This window comes from Strix aluco, chromosome 10 (assembly GCF_031877795.1).
Source record: "Strix aluco isolate bStrAlu1 chromosome 10, bStrAlu1.hap1, whole genome shotgun sequence".
NCBI classification, from domain to species: Eukaryota; Metazoa; Chordata; class Aves; order Strigiformes; family Strigidae; genus Strix; species Strix aluco.
The window spans coordinates 27,958,113-27,972,574 of NC_133940.1; the positions used below are offsets into that span (position 1 = coordinate 27,958,113).

Sequence of the window (14,462 nt, forward strand, 5' to 3'; positions counted from 1 at the left end):
GGGAGAAGGGGCCTGCGTGGGCTGTCTGCAGGCTGACCCACGGTCAGGATAGGCGTGGGGGACAGAGAAACCCCAGTTGGCACAGTGACAATGATCCTGGCTGGCTGCGTGGACCCAGCAGTGCCCTCCGACGCTGGGAAGGGGGCAGTCCCTGCACCCCAGGACAACCTCAGGGTCAGTGGTGCGGGGGGAGCCGGCTGCTCCGCGTTTCTCTTTCCGTAGTGGGCTGGGAGGCTGGAGCAGCTCGTGGGCTGCCAGAAGGATGTGTGAAACCCTAGCCTTGCACCTCCTGCAGCCGTTTAGGGACGGGACGGGGCTGGGCTGGCTCGCACACACATTTCTGGGGCTTTAGGGGCCCCTTCCCGGCGCAGCTGCCTCTGGGCTGGAAAGCTGCTGCCGGCCTCGCTGGCAGCGTGACAGCGCGGGGCTCGGCTCCCCCCGCACAGCCCCTGCCCTTGCTCTGGCAGCCGACCCAGCCGATGTGCTGGAGCTGATGGAAGGGGCTTGGGGGTGACATGTGTGTGTGTGTGTGTGCGTGGGGAGGGGGGGGTGGTGGGCTCGCCTTCCTTCAGCGGGGCCTGGCAAGGAAATAATAATATTAATAATAATGGCGATACTGTGAGCGTAGGCTGCGTGCAGCGGGGCTGCGTGCCCCTGCCACCTCCCAGCTCCGCCAAGGAGGAAAAGGGGCTGAAGGCAAGCTGTGCTCTCAGGGCAGCCCCAGAGCAGGCGGGTGCTGCTCGGTGACCTGGAAGTGGCTCTGCGGGTCCCCTGGGGTGCCAACCCTGGCCAGGATGGGGGGGGAAAGGAGCCTGGTGCCCGTGACAGAGCTGGGTGCCGGTGCAGCACCTCTGCTGATGCGACACCCCTACTGAAGGTGCGTAGAACAACTTGAAAGTCTTGGAGGAGAAGGGAAGTGGCATGAACTAGATTTTTATTTTAAAGAGAGTCTTCTGGCACAGTGTCTGAGCACCTCTTCAGGGTCTTTACCTGTGCCCGGCGGGGCTTTCAGCCTGGTGTGGGTGTCCTGGTCAAGCGGTGCCTGACCTGAGCCCATTCTCCACCCGCTGCCCCTCAGCAGGGTCAGTCTGTGCCTTCCCACTGCCCTGTCCTCTCCGGCAGGACGGGGGTCAGGCTGGGGGGCACCCCGAGGCTCCGGCAGTGAGCGGTGGTGGGTGCCGGTGGGTGCTGCACGATGGAAACGTGAATTGTGGACAGGTCTGGGGGCGAGAGAGGGGGATCGCGGGGCGGGCGTCCGGGCTGCGTCCACGCAGCGCCTGGCTGGGTCTGGAGCAGGGCCGTGGTGCACAGATGGAAGAGTAATTAAGAATAATAAAAGGAAAGAGACTTGGATTCGCTACAGGCTCAGCACATTAATTGTGCTTTGGGGCCCAAATCATAACGGAGTCCTGCTAGAGGGAATCCAGAAGAGAAAGCAAACGTCTCGCTCTGTCCAAAGCTGACCATTTAAGAGACCCTTGCCTTCATCTCCTGCCAGGTATTACTTCCAGAGTCTCCCATCTGCCAAAACCCAAGTTCCCATTTGAAATATTTTTAAGGGAGGAAGAAAAGCTGCAGTGACACTCCCGAGTGCTGGCGGTGGGGAGGCAGAGCATGACGCACCGGGGACAGCACGGGGCTCCGCTTGCTGCTGGAGGTGGAAACAAGGGGGTTGTTGGGGCTCTCGGAGGCATCTGTCCCAGTTGGCTGGCGTGTGTCACTGGGCTGGGACTTGGCGTTTCACTGGTCTCGTGCCTGAGGACGGGGGCGAGTCGTGCCAGCAAGCGGAGGTCCTGCCTGTGCTGCCATGTAGGCTGAGCATCTCTTCTAAATTGACAAGCAATTACATGGTTAATGGTATCAACGTTAAATCCTCATCACTCAGCAGCCTGAGGCTTAATGCTTCATTAAGGCAAAGGCATCTAATAGCTCTTGGGGCTGGGGGCTGCCTTCTCTTTAAGCCTGAGTAAAAGTCATCTGTCCAGAGGCTGCTTCTGCTCTCCTGGTCCTACAACCAAACTCTTAAGTCCCTCCAAAATGGAAAGGGGGTAAGAAAACGCTCCCGGACACTGCGTGTTGCCAGGGGCCGGCCGGATCGAGCCTTGCTGATGCGCTGGAGCTGCACGTTGCAAATGCTGCCTGTCTAGATCGCGGCCATGTTTGAGACCTGCCATTTCTGATTCCCCTGGGTGTCCCCCGCTCCCTGCCTGTCTTCCCTCATCGTTTCACAGCTCTGCCTCGTGCTACTGCCCCGCAGCCCGCTGTTGTGCCTTGTGGATTTAACCTGTTTCTCCCGTTTTGCTGTGCATTTGTTGCTGCTGGATTTCATCGGCCGCAGAGGATCGTGGCGGTGCCTCCGCCGCTCTCCTGCGAGCATGGCGGCGAGGATCCCGGATGTGTTGGGCTTCCATCCCGGGTGCTTCCCGGATCATGCGTCTCCTGCTGGCCCGATCCTGTGGCCTTCTGCTGGGAAATCTTCCACCCTGAAAGCAAGAAACGGAGCAGAAGGATCAGCTCCATCTCGGAGCTTTGCAGTGAAGCCTGGCAGAGGAGCCTGCAGTGCCGCTGTGCCCGTGGGGTCAGTGGGGACCCCCGCCCGCAGCCCCCCATCCACCTCCGGACCTGCTGCTCAGCAATGCCTCGATCTGTCCTACATGTTTATATAAAACCCGCCGGAGGTTGTACTCTCTCTTTTAGCCATTTGGATGGGATTTGGGCTTTTGGAAGCCCAGCCGGCTGTGTGGACCATCTTGCTTTGCTTTGGCCCATTTTGGATCTATATGGAGCATGGCAGCTTGTTTGAAGAGACTGTATTGGAGACCATTGCCATGGCTTTTGCGAGTGTTTTACCCTTTTTATGTTCCCTCGAGTAGCTGCTTCATTTTTTTCACATGGTTCCCTTTCCAAGCTAATTTCTCCCCTCATCATGATTGCGTTCGGAACAAGAAGAGGCTTCTTGAACAAAGTCCTGGCGCAGGAGGAAGGATGCTCAGCTGCGTCCCCTCGTCGGTCCCTGAGACTCCAGCTGCTGTTCCTCTGTCCTGGACCTTTAATATTTTTTTCGTATCTGAATGCAACGTCTCCATAGTTATTTTGGAGGAACTGCTGTCCCCTGTTACTGCTGCGTGCTCTACCTTTGCGGGATCTCCTGGTTCCCCGCGCTCAAGCCATACTTACTCTGTAGGTTGTTTTGCTCTAATTAGGTCATTACCTTATAAATAAGACTTACGAGGTCTCGCAGAGGCTGTTTTTTACAGACTGCTCTGTTTTTACCCACAGTGGGAATGGGTGAAGTCTATTTGAGATGGAGCAACCCACGGCATGGTGCTGGGAAGCTCTTCATGGAACTGCTTCAGGGCCACGAGCTGGGATGTTTTGGCTTTTTTCCTCCCCAGACCAGTGCCTCTGGCCTGGGAGAACTGGGCTGCTCTGCCTTCTGCCAGAGTTCGCTCCCCGAGATGTTTTTATGGGGAATTGTTGCTCAGGCCTCCGGTTCATGGTGGAAAGAGCTTGTGCAGGCTGTAGGGAGGCGTTTCTCCACTTTCCCAGGCGTTTGTGTCGGGATTTGTGCTGACAGTGCTCCTGTCAAAACGCCCGCCAGCGAATCCCAGAGGCGTGGATGTACGGCTCCATCCAGGGAGCTGCTGGCCGGCAAAACCCTGCCGCGGGAGAGGTGATAACTCAGCAAACGGCCCAATGACATCCTGATTAGTAAAACATTTGCTGGTGTTTCACACGAGAGCCTTGATTGCACAGAGGCGTTTGGAGAGAGCTGATGGACTTCGAGCCTCCATCACGGCATGATCCAGGCACGAGTCCTCATTGAGGTACCCAAGGGTCCTGCCGCAGGAGGGGGAGTGCAGAAGCAAAAGAAAAAAAGTCTTTTTCTTCTGCACAAAAGAAAGCAAGTTCCATAACCCAGCCTCTTCCCTTCACCTCCACGCCAACACCCAGCAGGGTCTGATGGATTTGCCCCCACCCACCCTCCCCAAACCCGAGTTTTTGTGGGGTAGAGGCAGGATTTGGGCTGCACAGGCAACCTGAAACCCTGGGGCTGAGCTTTGGCATTGAGGCTCGGGGTAGGTGTTGACCACGCTGTGCTGGCCAAGTCCTGCTTTGCTTCCCTGCCTTGTCTCTGTAAAATCATCCCCGCAGCTTCGTGATTCTCCAGTGCATTGCCTTTCCTAAGCGCCACTTGGGCCCTGTGCCGTCGCCGTGCTCCTCCCAGGTTTTGTTGCTTCCCTGGGTGAATAAATGCCTGGATTTGGTGGAGCACCAGGGTGATTTATGTTTGCTGTGGTGGATGGAGGTGCTGGCCTGGTAACCCAGGGCCACCCAGCCCATCACCCATCTCGAGTCAGCATCCGCTGGGTGCTCGCTGCTGCCGGCGACGAGGGCCCTTTTGGGGTCAGAAGCCGGTTTTTTGAGTATGTTTAGCAAAATCTGCCATTTAGGTGCTTAATCCTGTAATCCTTTGGTTTGGGTTATTTTTTTTCTCTCATGTCGGAGGGCTGGCGGGCGTGTGGGTGGGTGGGTTTCTGCATGGTGGCAGTGGGAGACGTGTGGCAGGATCGAAAGGCTTAAAAATCTGTGCCGGCTAAAGCAAAAAGTTAATGTGAATTTAACTGACTTCTGCCCTGCAATTAAAGCCACTCAACCCCATTGGGGCTCTGAGTTTACATTCTTCACTGAGGCACAGTGTGTAATTATATATGTATAATTTAAGCTGTGCATATGCATGTGTTCCTGTGATACACCAAGGAGCAAAGGAAATTATCCAGGAATTAAAGGGGGAGGAGGGTGCAGGCACGGAGAATGGCTCGCTTGTGTAGATGTGGTAGCAAGGGGCGGCTGGAGGGATCCCGTCCTTCCCGCCGCAGACATCTTTCGAAGGTGCAGAGAATGAGAACTTGGTGTATTAAACACTTGCAGCGGGCTGGGGCATGAAGAAGTGGCCACAGTGGGGGGGTCAGGAGGTTGCCGAGCTCCTGCCAGGTCCCTCGTGGTGCTGGGGGACAGCGGGGACCTGCCTGCCAGTGCCCTTCCAGCCTGTGGGAAAGCTGCCTGATGTTCCCTCTCTTTTCTTGCAGCCACTTCCAATGGGACGCTGGATGGCCTGGAGAACCGGGAAGGAGGGGTCTGCCAGACACGCTCCATGAAGATTGTCATGAAAGTGGGGCAGGGTGAGTCCTCCTGCGCCGAAATGTTGGGCCCTGAACCTGGGCCCCAGCCCTGCTGTGGTGGAGGTGGGGGTGCCTGGATCTGGTCCCTGGAGCCTGAGAGGCCTCCTGGGTTAGTTCAGCAGAATTTCATTTTTTAGGATTTTTTTTTCCCCTCTCTTTTTTTCTTTTGCCAACACTCGCACATGTTTGGTGCATTGGGATTAAAATGGAGTGATTGTCCCGTGTTAGCTCATGGTCGGTGTCCTGGCGGGAAGCTCACTCAGCACGGGACCCCTGAACTGCACAAGTGCATCGCCCCGGAGTTGGGGGGGTGGGGCTGGCACAAACGGTCCCCCCAGGACTTGCTGGGCACCCAAGAGGGGGATCGAGCCGGGCAGGCGTCCTTGTTTGGGCTCAGTGGTCCTGGCAGCTCATGGCAGTGGCCACCACGCTGCAAGGACGTGGCAGCGGGACACCGAGGCCATCGGCGATGGCACGGCTGGGGCAGAGCGTGCTTTTCTCGGAGGGGGGAGCTCCCCAACACCTCCCACGCAAGCTGCCGGGTGCCTCCCAGCCCCAGCCGGGCCCCGGGCTCATTTCAGCCCCCGACCCGGATGCGCAGCTCCCGGTGGCTGCTTTTCATTATTGTGTTTTCATTTTGGGGCCAATATTTACAACAAACAGAAGCAGCAGCTCTGCAGCCTTGGCAGGCTCCCTTCCCCTCCCCTTCCTCCCACTGCCCAGGCGAGAAACTTGCCCCAACCCACGCACGGGAGCTCAGAAAACATAAAAACCGGGGGAGGGGGGGGGGGAATTAGGGTGGGGAAGCTGCTTCCTACAAGCCCTGAAGCAGCTCTGTTGCTCTCAGCATCTCCCGTTGCTCCTGTGACTCCTGTGCACCCCATGGCGGGTGGCCGGCTGGGATTTTGGGGGATGATTGTTGTTTAGGCAGGGGAGTGACCTGCTGCTGTCCAGGCTAAATGGAGGTTTCTCATCCCTCTCATCCCCAGACCCGAACGCGGTGATCCCAGAGCAGCTGACGACGAGTCGGCCGAGCAAGGAGTCTGACAACACCGTGAAGATCGTCACACAGAGCCCGCGCAGCAAAGTCCCCGCGGTGGAGGAGCCCGGCAAGCCGGGTGAGTTTTGCCAGGGACACCCCAGGAGAGGGATGATGGGGGTCTCTTGCCTGCCAGGGCGGGGGGCCAGAGGTTGCCGGGCAGCTGCTCCGAGCTGGGTTTGTTGCATGGATCCCAGGGATGCGTTGTGCCAGTCGCTGTGTCCCACAGCCTGGGGTTGTTTTCCCCGCTCCAGTATGTCCTGGCAAGAGTTTTGCAGGGAAGTGCTGTTTCAGCACTCTCTTCCTCCTCCTCCTCCTCCTCCTCCTTGCTGCCCATCTGTTCTTCACGGTACATCCGAGAGGGCTTGAGGAGGCGAGGTCCTCAGGTTTTTGAGCTGAGCCAGTGTGAAAGCCCTTTGAAGGTGGTTTCCGGAGTTCCTGACCCTGCTGAGAGAAAAGTGAAATCAGATGAAGTAGGGAAGAGTTGCTCTTTTCTTCTCGCCCGGTACGGCCAGCCAAGCGCCCTCCCCTTGCAGGGCTGGGGCTGCCCCAGCCCCGGGGGTCAGGAGGCGGCGGGGGGTCAGTAATCGGATATCGCGGGTGTCAGAGGTGGGTGTCAGAGCCCGCTTTCACCAGAGCATCCAGGTCTGTCGCGGAGAGCAAAGGCTCCCGGGGTCCGGAGCGGTTGTCACCCGGCCACGAGCAACGCTCTGCTCCCTCGGCCGGGGGATGGAAAAGGGGGGGGGCAACGATACAGGGTGGGGGAGCGGGCTCGTGGTCCCTCCTCTGCGGTTGCCCAGGGCCTGCCCTGCCCAGCGCCCGCTGCCCAAAGCGGGATATATGGGTCAGAGGGTGGGGAGATGCTGCCGTGCCCTTGGAGGTGGGGGGGCTGCTCCCCTCCCCAGGCACCCTGGGAGAAAGCTGTCAGGCCCTCTGACCGCCTTCCCCTTGCCTCGCAGGCTCCGTCAACCAGGACGGCCAGGAGACCCAAGGTCCCAGCGACGGCTTCTTGAGCTCCAAGGTGGCTGTCTTCGCGGCGATCGGCGCCGGCTGCGTCATCTTCATCCTCATCATCATCTTCCTCGTCGTCCTCCTGATCAAGATCCGCAAGCGGCACCGGAAGCACACGCAGCAGCGAGCCGCAGCCTTGTCCCTCAGCACCTTGGCCAGCCCGAAATGCAGCGGCAACGCGGGCTCCGAGCCCAGCGACATCATCATCCCCTTACGGACTACAGAGAACAACTACTGCCCGCACTACGAGAAGGTGAGCGGGGACTACGGGCACCCCGTCTACATTGTCCAGGAGATGCCCCCCCAGAGCCCAGCCAACATTTACTACAAGGTGTGAGGAGCAGCCTGGGCAAGCCGCCGACGCAGGAGCACGGGAGCGCTGAGCGCGGGGGGCAGCCGCCGCCCCCCCGGGTCTCCCCACGGGCGGTCTGGCGCCGGGAGGGAGGAAGCGAATCGAACCCCACGGCACGGCGCGGGGGAGCGCCGGGGTCCGGCGCCGGAGAGCGGATGGCTCGCTCGCACGCTCGCGCGCTGATTCTCCCCTTTGTATTTAGTTTTGTAGTTCTCAGCTTTTGTAATCCCGAGACTCGAGGGTGAGCCTTCAGCATCCTCCTCTTCTTCTCCAGACTGCGGCCGGCCAGGGCGGGGCGGGTGCCGTGCCTTTTCCGCGCTCGCTCGGACACCACCGGCAAACCCGGAGACTCCACCAACCACCCTTTTTTTCATTTGGGGATTTCCCTGCATCACCCCCACGTCCTTGCGGGAAGTGCCCATGCGCCTGGTGCCGCGTCAGCTGCCGCTTGCGTCCCGGAGCCTGGAGCGACGCCGGGGCCACGGCAAGGAGCTTTGCTTCGAGGAGGAGCAGCGAGCAGCCGCGTGGGGAGGAGGAGGATGCTTTGCCTAGGTGCCAAGATGCAGACAACTGTGCAGGGAGGAAGCTGGCAAACCCGATTTACTACTACTACTATTATTATTATTATAATTATTTTAATTTTTTTGTAACATTTTTATTTTTGTGAATTCCAGGCGGCACTCCGGCCCGCCGCCCGCCGCCTTCGGGCACACGCCGTCGCCTCCTTCCAGCACGCCGTCCCGCCGGCTGCGGGGCAGACCCCGCTGCTCCCGCCACTGCCCTTTTAAACTTTTGTGTTCGTAGCTGTTGACTCTTGTTTTAGTCTCTTTATAAAAAGAAAGAAAGAAAAAAAAAAAAAATTTATCTATACCATGTCTCAAGCATTCAGTGTGCGAGAGTCCGGGTGCTCCTCCTGCCCCACGTGGAGCAGCAGCCTCGGCTGGGAAGCTCTCCCCGACCCCTGCTGCCGAGAAAAGCCTTTGCTGAGGGTTTTTATCTTCCGTCAGGCTGGGGCTGAGCCTGCTGGAAGCAAAGCTGGAGGGGGGAAGACAGGAGGGCAGGGGGTAGCCGCAGCCCCCAGTCCTGTCCCCTGGCCGGCGATGCTGCGGGTGGCTGTCCTTGGAAAGGAAAACTGGAAAACAAACGTTCCTGATGTGCAGCTGGTGCTGGGGGGAGCTGGGGGTGCCAGGAGGAGGCCGGTGCTCTGGGCTGGGAGCCCCCCGGAGCCGACCCTCGGGCCTGGCAAGGTTGGGAGCTGAGCCCAAGGCTTCGCCCGCTGGGTTTAGCGGGACATCGCGGTGCCCCTCTGCGGGCCCTGCCCTTGGGGACTGGTCGCAGGAGTGTCCCCCAGCCCCGCCACCTCCCGGGGATCCTGCTGCCTGGGCTTGCCCTGCCCTTGCCTTGCCCATCTCCTGCCCAAAAAGTGGAAGGGGTTGAGCCTTGGGCTCTCCTGGCAGGATCCTTCCCGGGAGGACGAGCCCGGCAGGGCTGGCAGTGCCCTGTCCCAGCCCGGGGGCCACCGGCCGCCCCTCTCCTTCCTCGCTTTCTTTTCCTTTCAGAAGTAGCTGCTTTTGCTCAGGGAGCAAGCGTGGGGCGGGCGGTGCTGCTCCCCCCCGGGCTGGGTTTGTGGTGGCACAGGGCTGCCCGGCCTGGCTTGTCCTTGCCGCTCCCCGGAGCCTCGGAACCCGCGGTAGGAAGCGCCCAAAGAGCGAGAGAGCTGCTCTGCAAAAGTGCCTTGACCAAGGAGGAGCAGGCAGGAGGGGCAGAGCAGGAGAAACCCAAGGGCTAGGCTTTTTAGTGGGGGGGCCGGTTTGCCTGCAGTCCTGAGCTGGCTGGGAGCATCCTCTGGGCTCGTGTTGTTGGTTTGGGATTTTGGTTTTTGTGAAGGCAGGAGTTTGGGCTGGAGCAGAGCAGGCTGCCCCAGCTCTCCTCCCGCCCTTGGCAGCCCGAGGTGAGGATGGCTTCCAGGGCCCTAAACTGGGTGCTCCCCTCTGCCCAACCCTCCTCCCCGCTCCCCCAGCCCACCCCCGAAGCACCTTTCAGCCCCCCTTTTCCCCCACGGCGTCCGTGCCAGCGCTGCCCACCCCAGGCTGTGGAAGGACTTGGGGCTGCCCCAGCCGGGACCCCAAATTTCCTGCCAGGACATGGGGTCTGCTCTCAGAAATCACAGAAAAATCGTGTCTTAAAGAAAATCCCCTTTTCCCTCACGGGTGCCCTCTTCCATCAGTAAAATCTGCCAGTTCCGCAGTGGCCAGAGCCCTGGTTGGGCGGTGGAGATGGTGGGGGTGGTGGTGAAGCATCCTTCATTGACGGCTGGCATGGAGGAGGCAGTTGGGGGATGATTTAGTTTTGGTTCAGTTTTGGAGGAGAAGGGAAGGAGTCTGGCCACGGGTCGTACCAAAAGCAAACCGAAGGCGCCGGGTGATTTCCCGCTGTGACCATCCCCCAGCCGGGCCGCGGCTCAGCCCCGCTCCTGCTGCTGGGGGCAGCTGAGAAACCTTGTAAATATGTGAAGAAAGGGTGAAATCTGAACTCTTGGTTTTTGCTGAGCACCTCGGTCTGCTGGGTCCTGAAACGGAGTGTGTCCCTTCGGTTCTTTTCATTGAAAGCATTGAAGTTTGGTTGGTTTTTTCTTTTTTTTTTTTTTTTTATTTTGTTTGTGTAAATACTAGTCTTTTTTGGAAGAAATAATGTAAAGATGTTTTGTATAAACTCTGAATTATTTTCTGGTTGCTTTTTCTTAGAAAAACAAATGAGAACTAAAAAAAAAAAAAAAAGAAAAAAAAAAAAAGAAATTTTAACCACAAGAACGGGTGTAAAACATTGTCATACTGCGCTCAGCCCGGAGCTGCCCCGTGGGGCTGTGCTGGTGTGCGGGCACTGCCAGGCAGAATGGCTGCAGGGGGGTTCAGTCCCCTTTGGGGGGGCCAGGCCCTCGATATAATGCAGGATGTGGCGGGCCCCAAGCAGAGAGCGAGGCTGGGAGCTCCGGCTCTGCCCCCAGCACGGTGCAGGGGGGCCACTCATGCCCCTCGCTGCCGGCACAGCCCCGGCAGGATCGGGCCTGGCTCATTCCCAGCGAGTTTCTGGCCATCTGGGGTCTGGGCAGAGCCTTCGGCCCCTCGCTGAGCCCCGGCAAGAGGCTCAGTAACACAAGGTGAACAAAAGGAGCATCAAATAGATCTCCTTTTTTATCTTTAACCAAAAAAAACCCCAAACCTTGGGATGTGCAGCTCAGTGCTGCGTCCTGAGACCCTGATCTGCTTTCCCAGACCTGTGGACCTGCTCCTGTTGCAGATCCCTTTCCCCAACTATCCCTATTTTCTACTAGCCAACCGTAAGCACTCCATAGCCCGTTCTCTGCTTGGTGCCCAGGCTGGGGATGATTCACTCCTCTGGCAGCGCAGTGCCGGGGCTCCCTGCCCTCGGCAGGGGGGCCATGCCCACCCAAACCATCTCTGGTGGCACCGGCACGCCTGGCCCTTCCCCATGGGAGCTCCTTGTAGCCCCAGTTGCTCGCAGGACCTGGGCAGCTGCCTGTGAATCTGCATTATATCGGCCCTGGGGGTTGGTTTAGGGGTGCTGGAGCAGGGCTGGTGCTCCCTCCCTCCGTCCTTCCCAGCCGTGCCATGCACCAGCACACCCCCCGCCCTGCACGCTCCCCCATTTCAGAGCTGTGACCACATCTGCATCCCGCGGTGTCACCTCCCGAGATGGAGGGCGAGGAGGGGGGAAAGTCCCCATGTTCCTGGGCGGCCCCCGCATCATGCGATCAACCAGCCGCGGGGCTGCTGCCCGCCCCAATCCACTGCCCGGCCACTGGCACCTCCGGAGCATCCGGGCTGCTGGATTTTCCTTGTCCATCCTCCGCTGCCATTAGCCGGGAGCTGGATTTGGACTCGGAGCCCGGATGTGGACGCGCGGGACAGGGGCTTCGGCCGAGGGGCCTGGAGCAGCCACTGGGCGCCGTTTGGGCACTGTTTGGCGGTGCAGGGGGACACCGGTGGCATGGCAGGGGGGGAGCGAGGACCCTCTGTGCCAGCACCTCGTCAGGGTGTGTCCGGTCCCCCCAGCTGCTGCAGGGGCACGTCCCGGAGTGGGGCTCAGCAACCCCGTGCTGGTTGATCATCCCCGGCTCCCGGTGGGGCTCCGGTGGGGCCGGGCACCGGGGTCCCGTCGGCCGCACTCCCCGGCGCCGCAGACTTTTGTTTCTTCGTGTCATGTTCCTCTTTTTGATTCCTTTCACCTTCTCCCCAGCTCTCCCGCCCAGTAGCATATCATCGGCATCGGTAACCAGCTCTGTGGCATCTGAACTCCATGGAGCCGTGATGGAACCTGATATATTGTTAAATAAAAGGGTTTTTTTCCTATGGAAACCCGGCTGTCTCCCGTGTGCTTTTTTGCTGCCCCAGGTTGTCTTTTGAAATCGCAGCCTGGTCTGAAGAGATCTGGGACAAGTTAGCTCACGCTGTTCATCGTCGGCTTTTCTGGCTGGTGTCGGAGGGAGCCGTTGGCTTTGTTTTGGTCAGCATTAAAAATGTGGAGATTTTGGTCTTAACGCTTGCAACACCTCACGTGGCCCCAGCGACTTGATGGACTTAGCGCTGGGTACGGTTGGGGACCTGATGGATGTGGCTGGGGACTCGGTGATTGTAAAGGTCTTTTCCAACCTAAATAATTCTGTGGTTTTGTGACTGTCCCTGCAGCTGGAGGCTCCTTGGAGGCCATCTGCTCCCCCCAGGTGAGCTCGAGGGGCTGCTCCTGCCCTGGGGAACGGGCCGAGCCTCGCAGGAGCTGTTTCTGGATGCTGCAGGACGGCGCTGGTTCGTCCCATCTAGTGCCTGAGTCATTCCTCAACGTACCTTCATTTGATAAGTTATTAAAAAGTCATTTTAGGAAATGGGTTGGTAATAAATCCTTAACAGATGGTGCTTTAGCTGGCTCCAAAACGGGCTCCACCGCAGTCATTGCTCTTGCTCTTTACAACCAGCTTTTGTGCGTTGCTATAAAGTATGGCACAGCGAGAGTGAGAAGCGGGGTGTGGGTGGGAAACTCTCGCTGAGTTTCTTCAGCCGCGTCACTCGGCCTGGAGCCCATTACTTCTGATTTTGGTGCACTTTGGACACCCCTTTGCTGCCGGGCCGGGCCGGCTCCCCTGCCCTCACTGCCTGCTCCTGGCGAGGGCAGCCCCTTGGCCGCGGCTGCTGCCTGGCCCCAGGATTGTCTCTGCTGGGGGCAGCGGGTAGCATGGAGGCAGCTCGGGGCATGCGGAGTGGCTGAAGAAAGAAGAAAGATCCCAGGGAAGGGTGGTGCTGGAGCCGTTATGTGTCGTCATCATTGCTGGTGTGGCTCTGGGATGCGGGATGCAGGACATGGCAGGTGGGGTGTGGGCTGGGGGTGGAGCAGGATGCAGCAGCAGGATTTTGGAGAAGGATGATGGACCAGGATTTTTGGGGCAGGATTTTGAAACAGGATTTTTGGGGCAGGATTTTGGAGCAGGACAATGGAGCTGGATTTTTGGAGCAGGATGATGGAGCGGGATCTTGTAGCAGGATGATGGACCAGGATTTTGGAGCAAGATGATGGAGCAGGATGCTGAGCAAGGTGTCACCTCCCCTGGGCTCAAGACGATGCGGGAGTATGAGTGCTGGCCACCGAGGTCCCGTGCAGGGGCTGCAGCCTCCGGGTGCCCCCTCCCTGCAGATCCCAGGGCCCGGTGTGGCAGAGCAGGGCTGGGGCACCACGGCCTCACTCTCCAGCCCGGAGTATGGGGAAGGGTCTTGGTAGGAACGAGCCTCCTCCACAGCCAGGCAGAGGGAAACCCGGGGTGCCCCAGGGTGCCCAGAGGAGGGGAGCAAGGCCAGCTTCCCTCTGGCCTGCCCGGTGGCCTGCCCGAAGCTCTGCCTGCCTGGTGCAAACCACATCTGCATCAATCCAGATCGTCCCATCAGGGCTTGGGGGGCTGGATCGCGCCGTTACTGCCGGGGTGCATGAAGGGATGGGTCATGGTTATGGGATCGGGGGGGGCGGCAGAAAAAATGATGCTGAGGCACCATGAGAGGGTGGAGGATGAACTTCTTGGCTGAGGGTGAGAGGCAAGGTGGGCCGAGGAGATCAAATGCAGCAGGTTGGTTCAGAGGTGCTTGGGGCACGGCCCGAGCCGTGGGGACTGTGCCAAGACGTCTGCAGGAGCGAGCAGGGGCTGTGGGATCGGGGTCAGGGTGGGGGGAGTGGGCCTTTGGGTGTGACAGACGTGCTTATATGTGGTTTGCTGGGTTGAAAATCCTTCTTCTCTGCGTGCTTTGATCCCAGTGTGAATTAAATAATGCTTTTAATTTTGAACAGCTTCACTGGTCCCTGATGCCCAAAGGGTAAAACTGTAAGCGCCAAACTTGCTCGGACCTGCCAGAGAAGGAGAAAAGCACTTTAACAGGTTCCTGTAACCCAGCACCCGGCTGGGGAGCGTGAGCGTGGCAGGTTCCCCCCAGCTTGTGGGCTGCTCAGGGTGGGTTCCCCCCGGCGCGGGCTCAGGGGCACCCACAGCAAGGCCTGGTGGGGCAGAGTCACGGGGTGTCCCCTGGTGCCCCCCAAGGCTGCTGCAGAGAGGGGTCCCCCAGGGCACGGCTGTGGCGGAGCTGCAGCATCCCCATTGCACGAGGCTTGGGGGAGTGGCCACGCTGCCCTCCCACTTGCACCCGTGATGCAAGGGGGTTCCTGCAAAAGCCCCTGGGCTGGGCAGGGCTTTGCTTGGGAGCATCCTCACCCCTGGGGGTGGCAGGGAGGGAACATGGGGCCGTGGGTGCCCACGGGCACGCGGGAACCGAGGGCATGCCAGCGTGCGCAGCTCTGCTCCCAGCGAGGGGGATCAGCAGGATCT

At 59.4% G+C, this 14,462-nt stretch overlaps 1 protein-coding gene across 1 annotated transcript in view; it reads left to right on the top strand.

Moving 5' to 3' along the window:
- The window catches only part of EFNB1 (ephrin B1), a 52,892-nt gene extending 40,931 nt beyond the window's left edge, over nucleotides 1–11,961 (top strand). The window contains exons 3-5 of the mRNA XM_074834884.1: nucleotides 5,091–5,183; nucleotides 6,173–6,301; nucleotides 7,182–11,961. Coding sequence (XP_074690985.1) covers nucleotides 5,091–5,183; nucleotides 6,173–6,301; nucleotides 7,182–7,570 — 611 coding nt within the window. The 3' untranslated portion in view covers nucleotides 7,571–11,961. The remainder of the gene's footprint in view (nucleotides 1–5,090; nucleotides 5,184–6,172; nucleotides 6,302–7,181) is intronic.
- The last annotated feature ends 2,501 nt before the right edge of the window (nucleotides 11,962–14,462 follow it).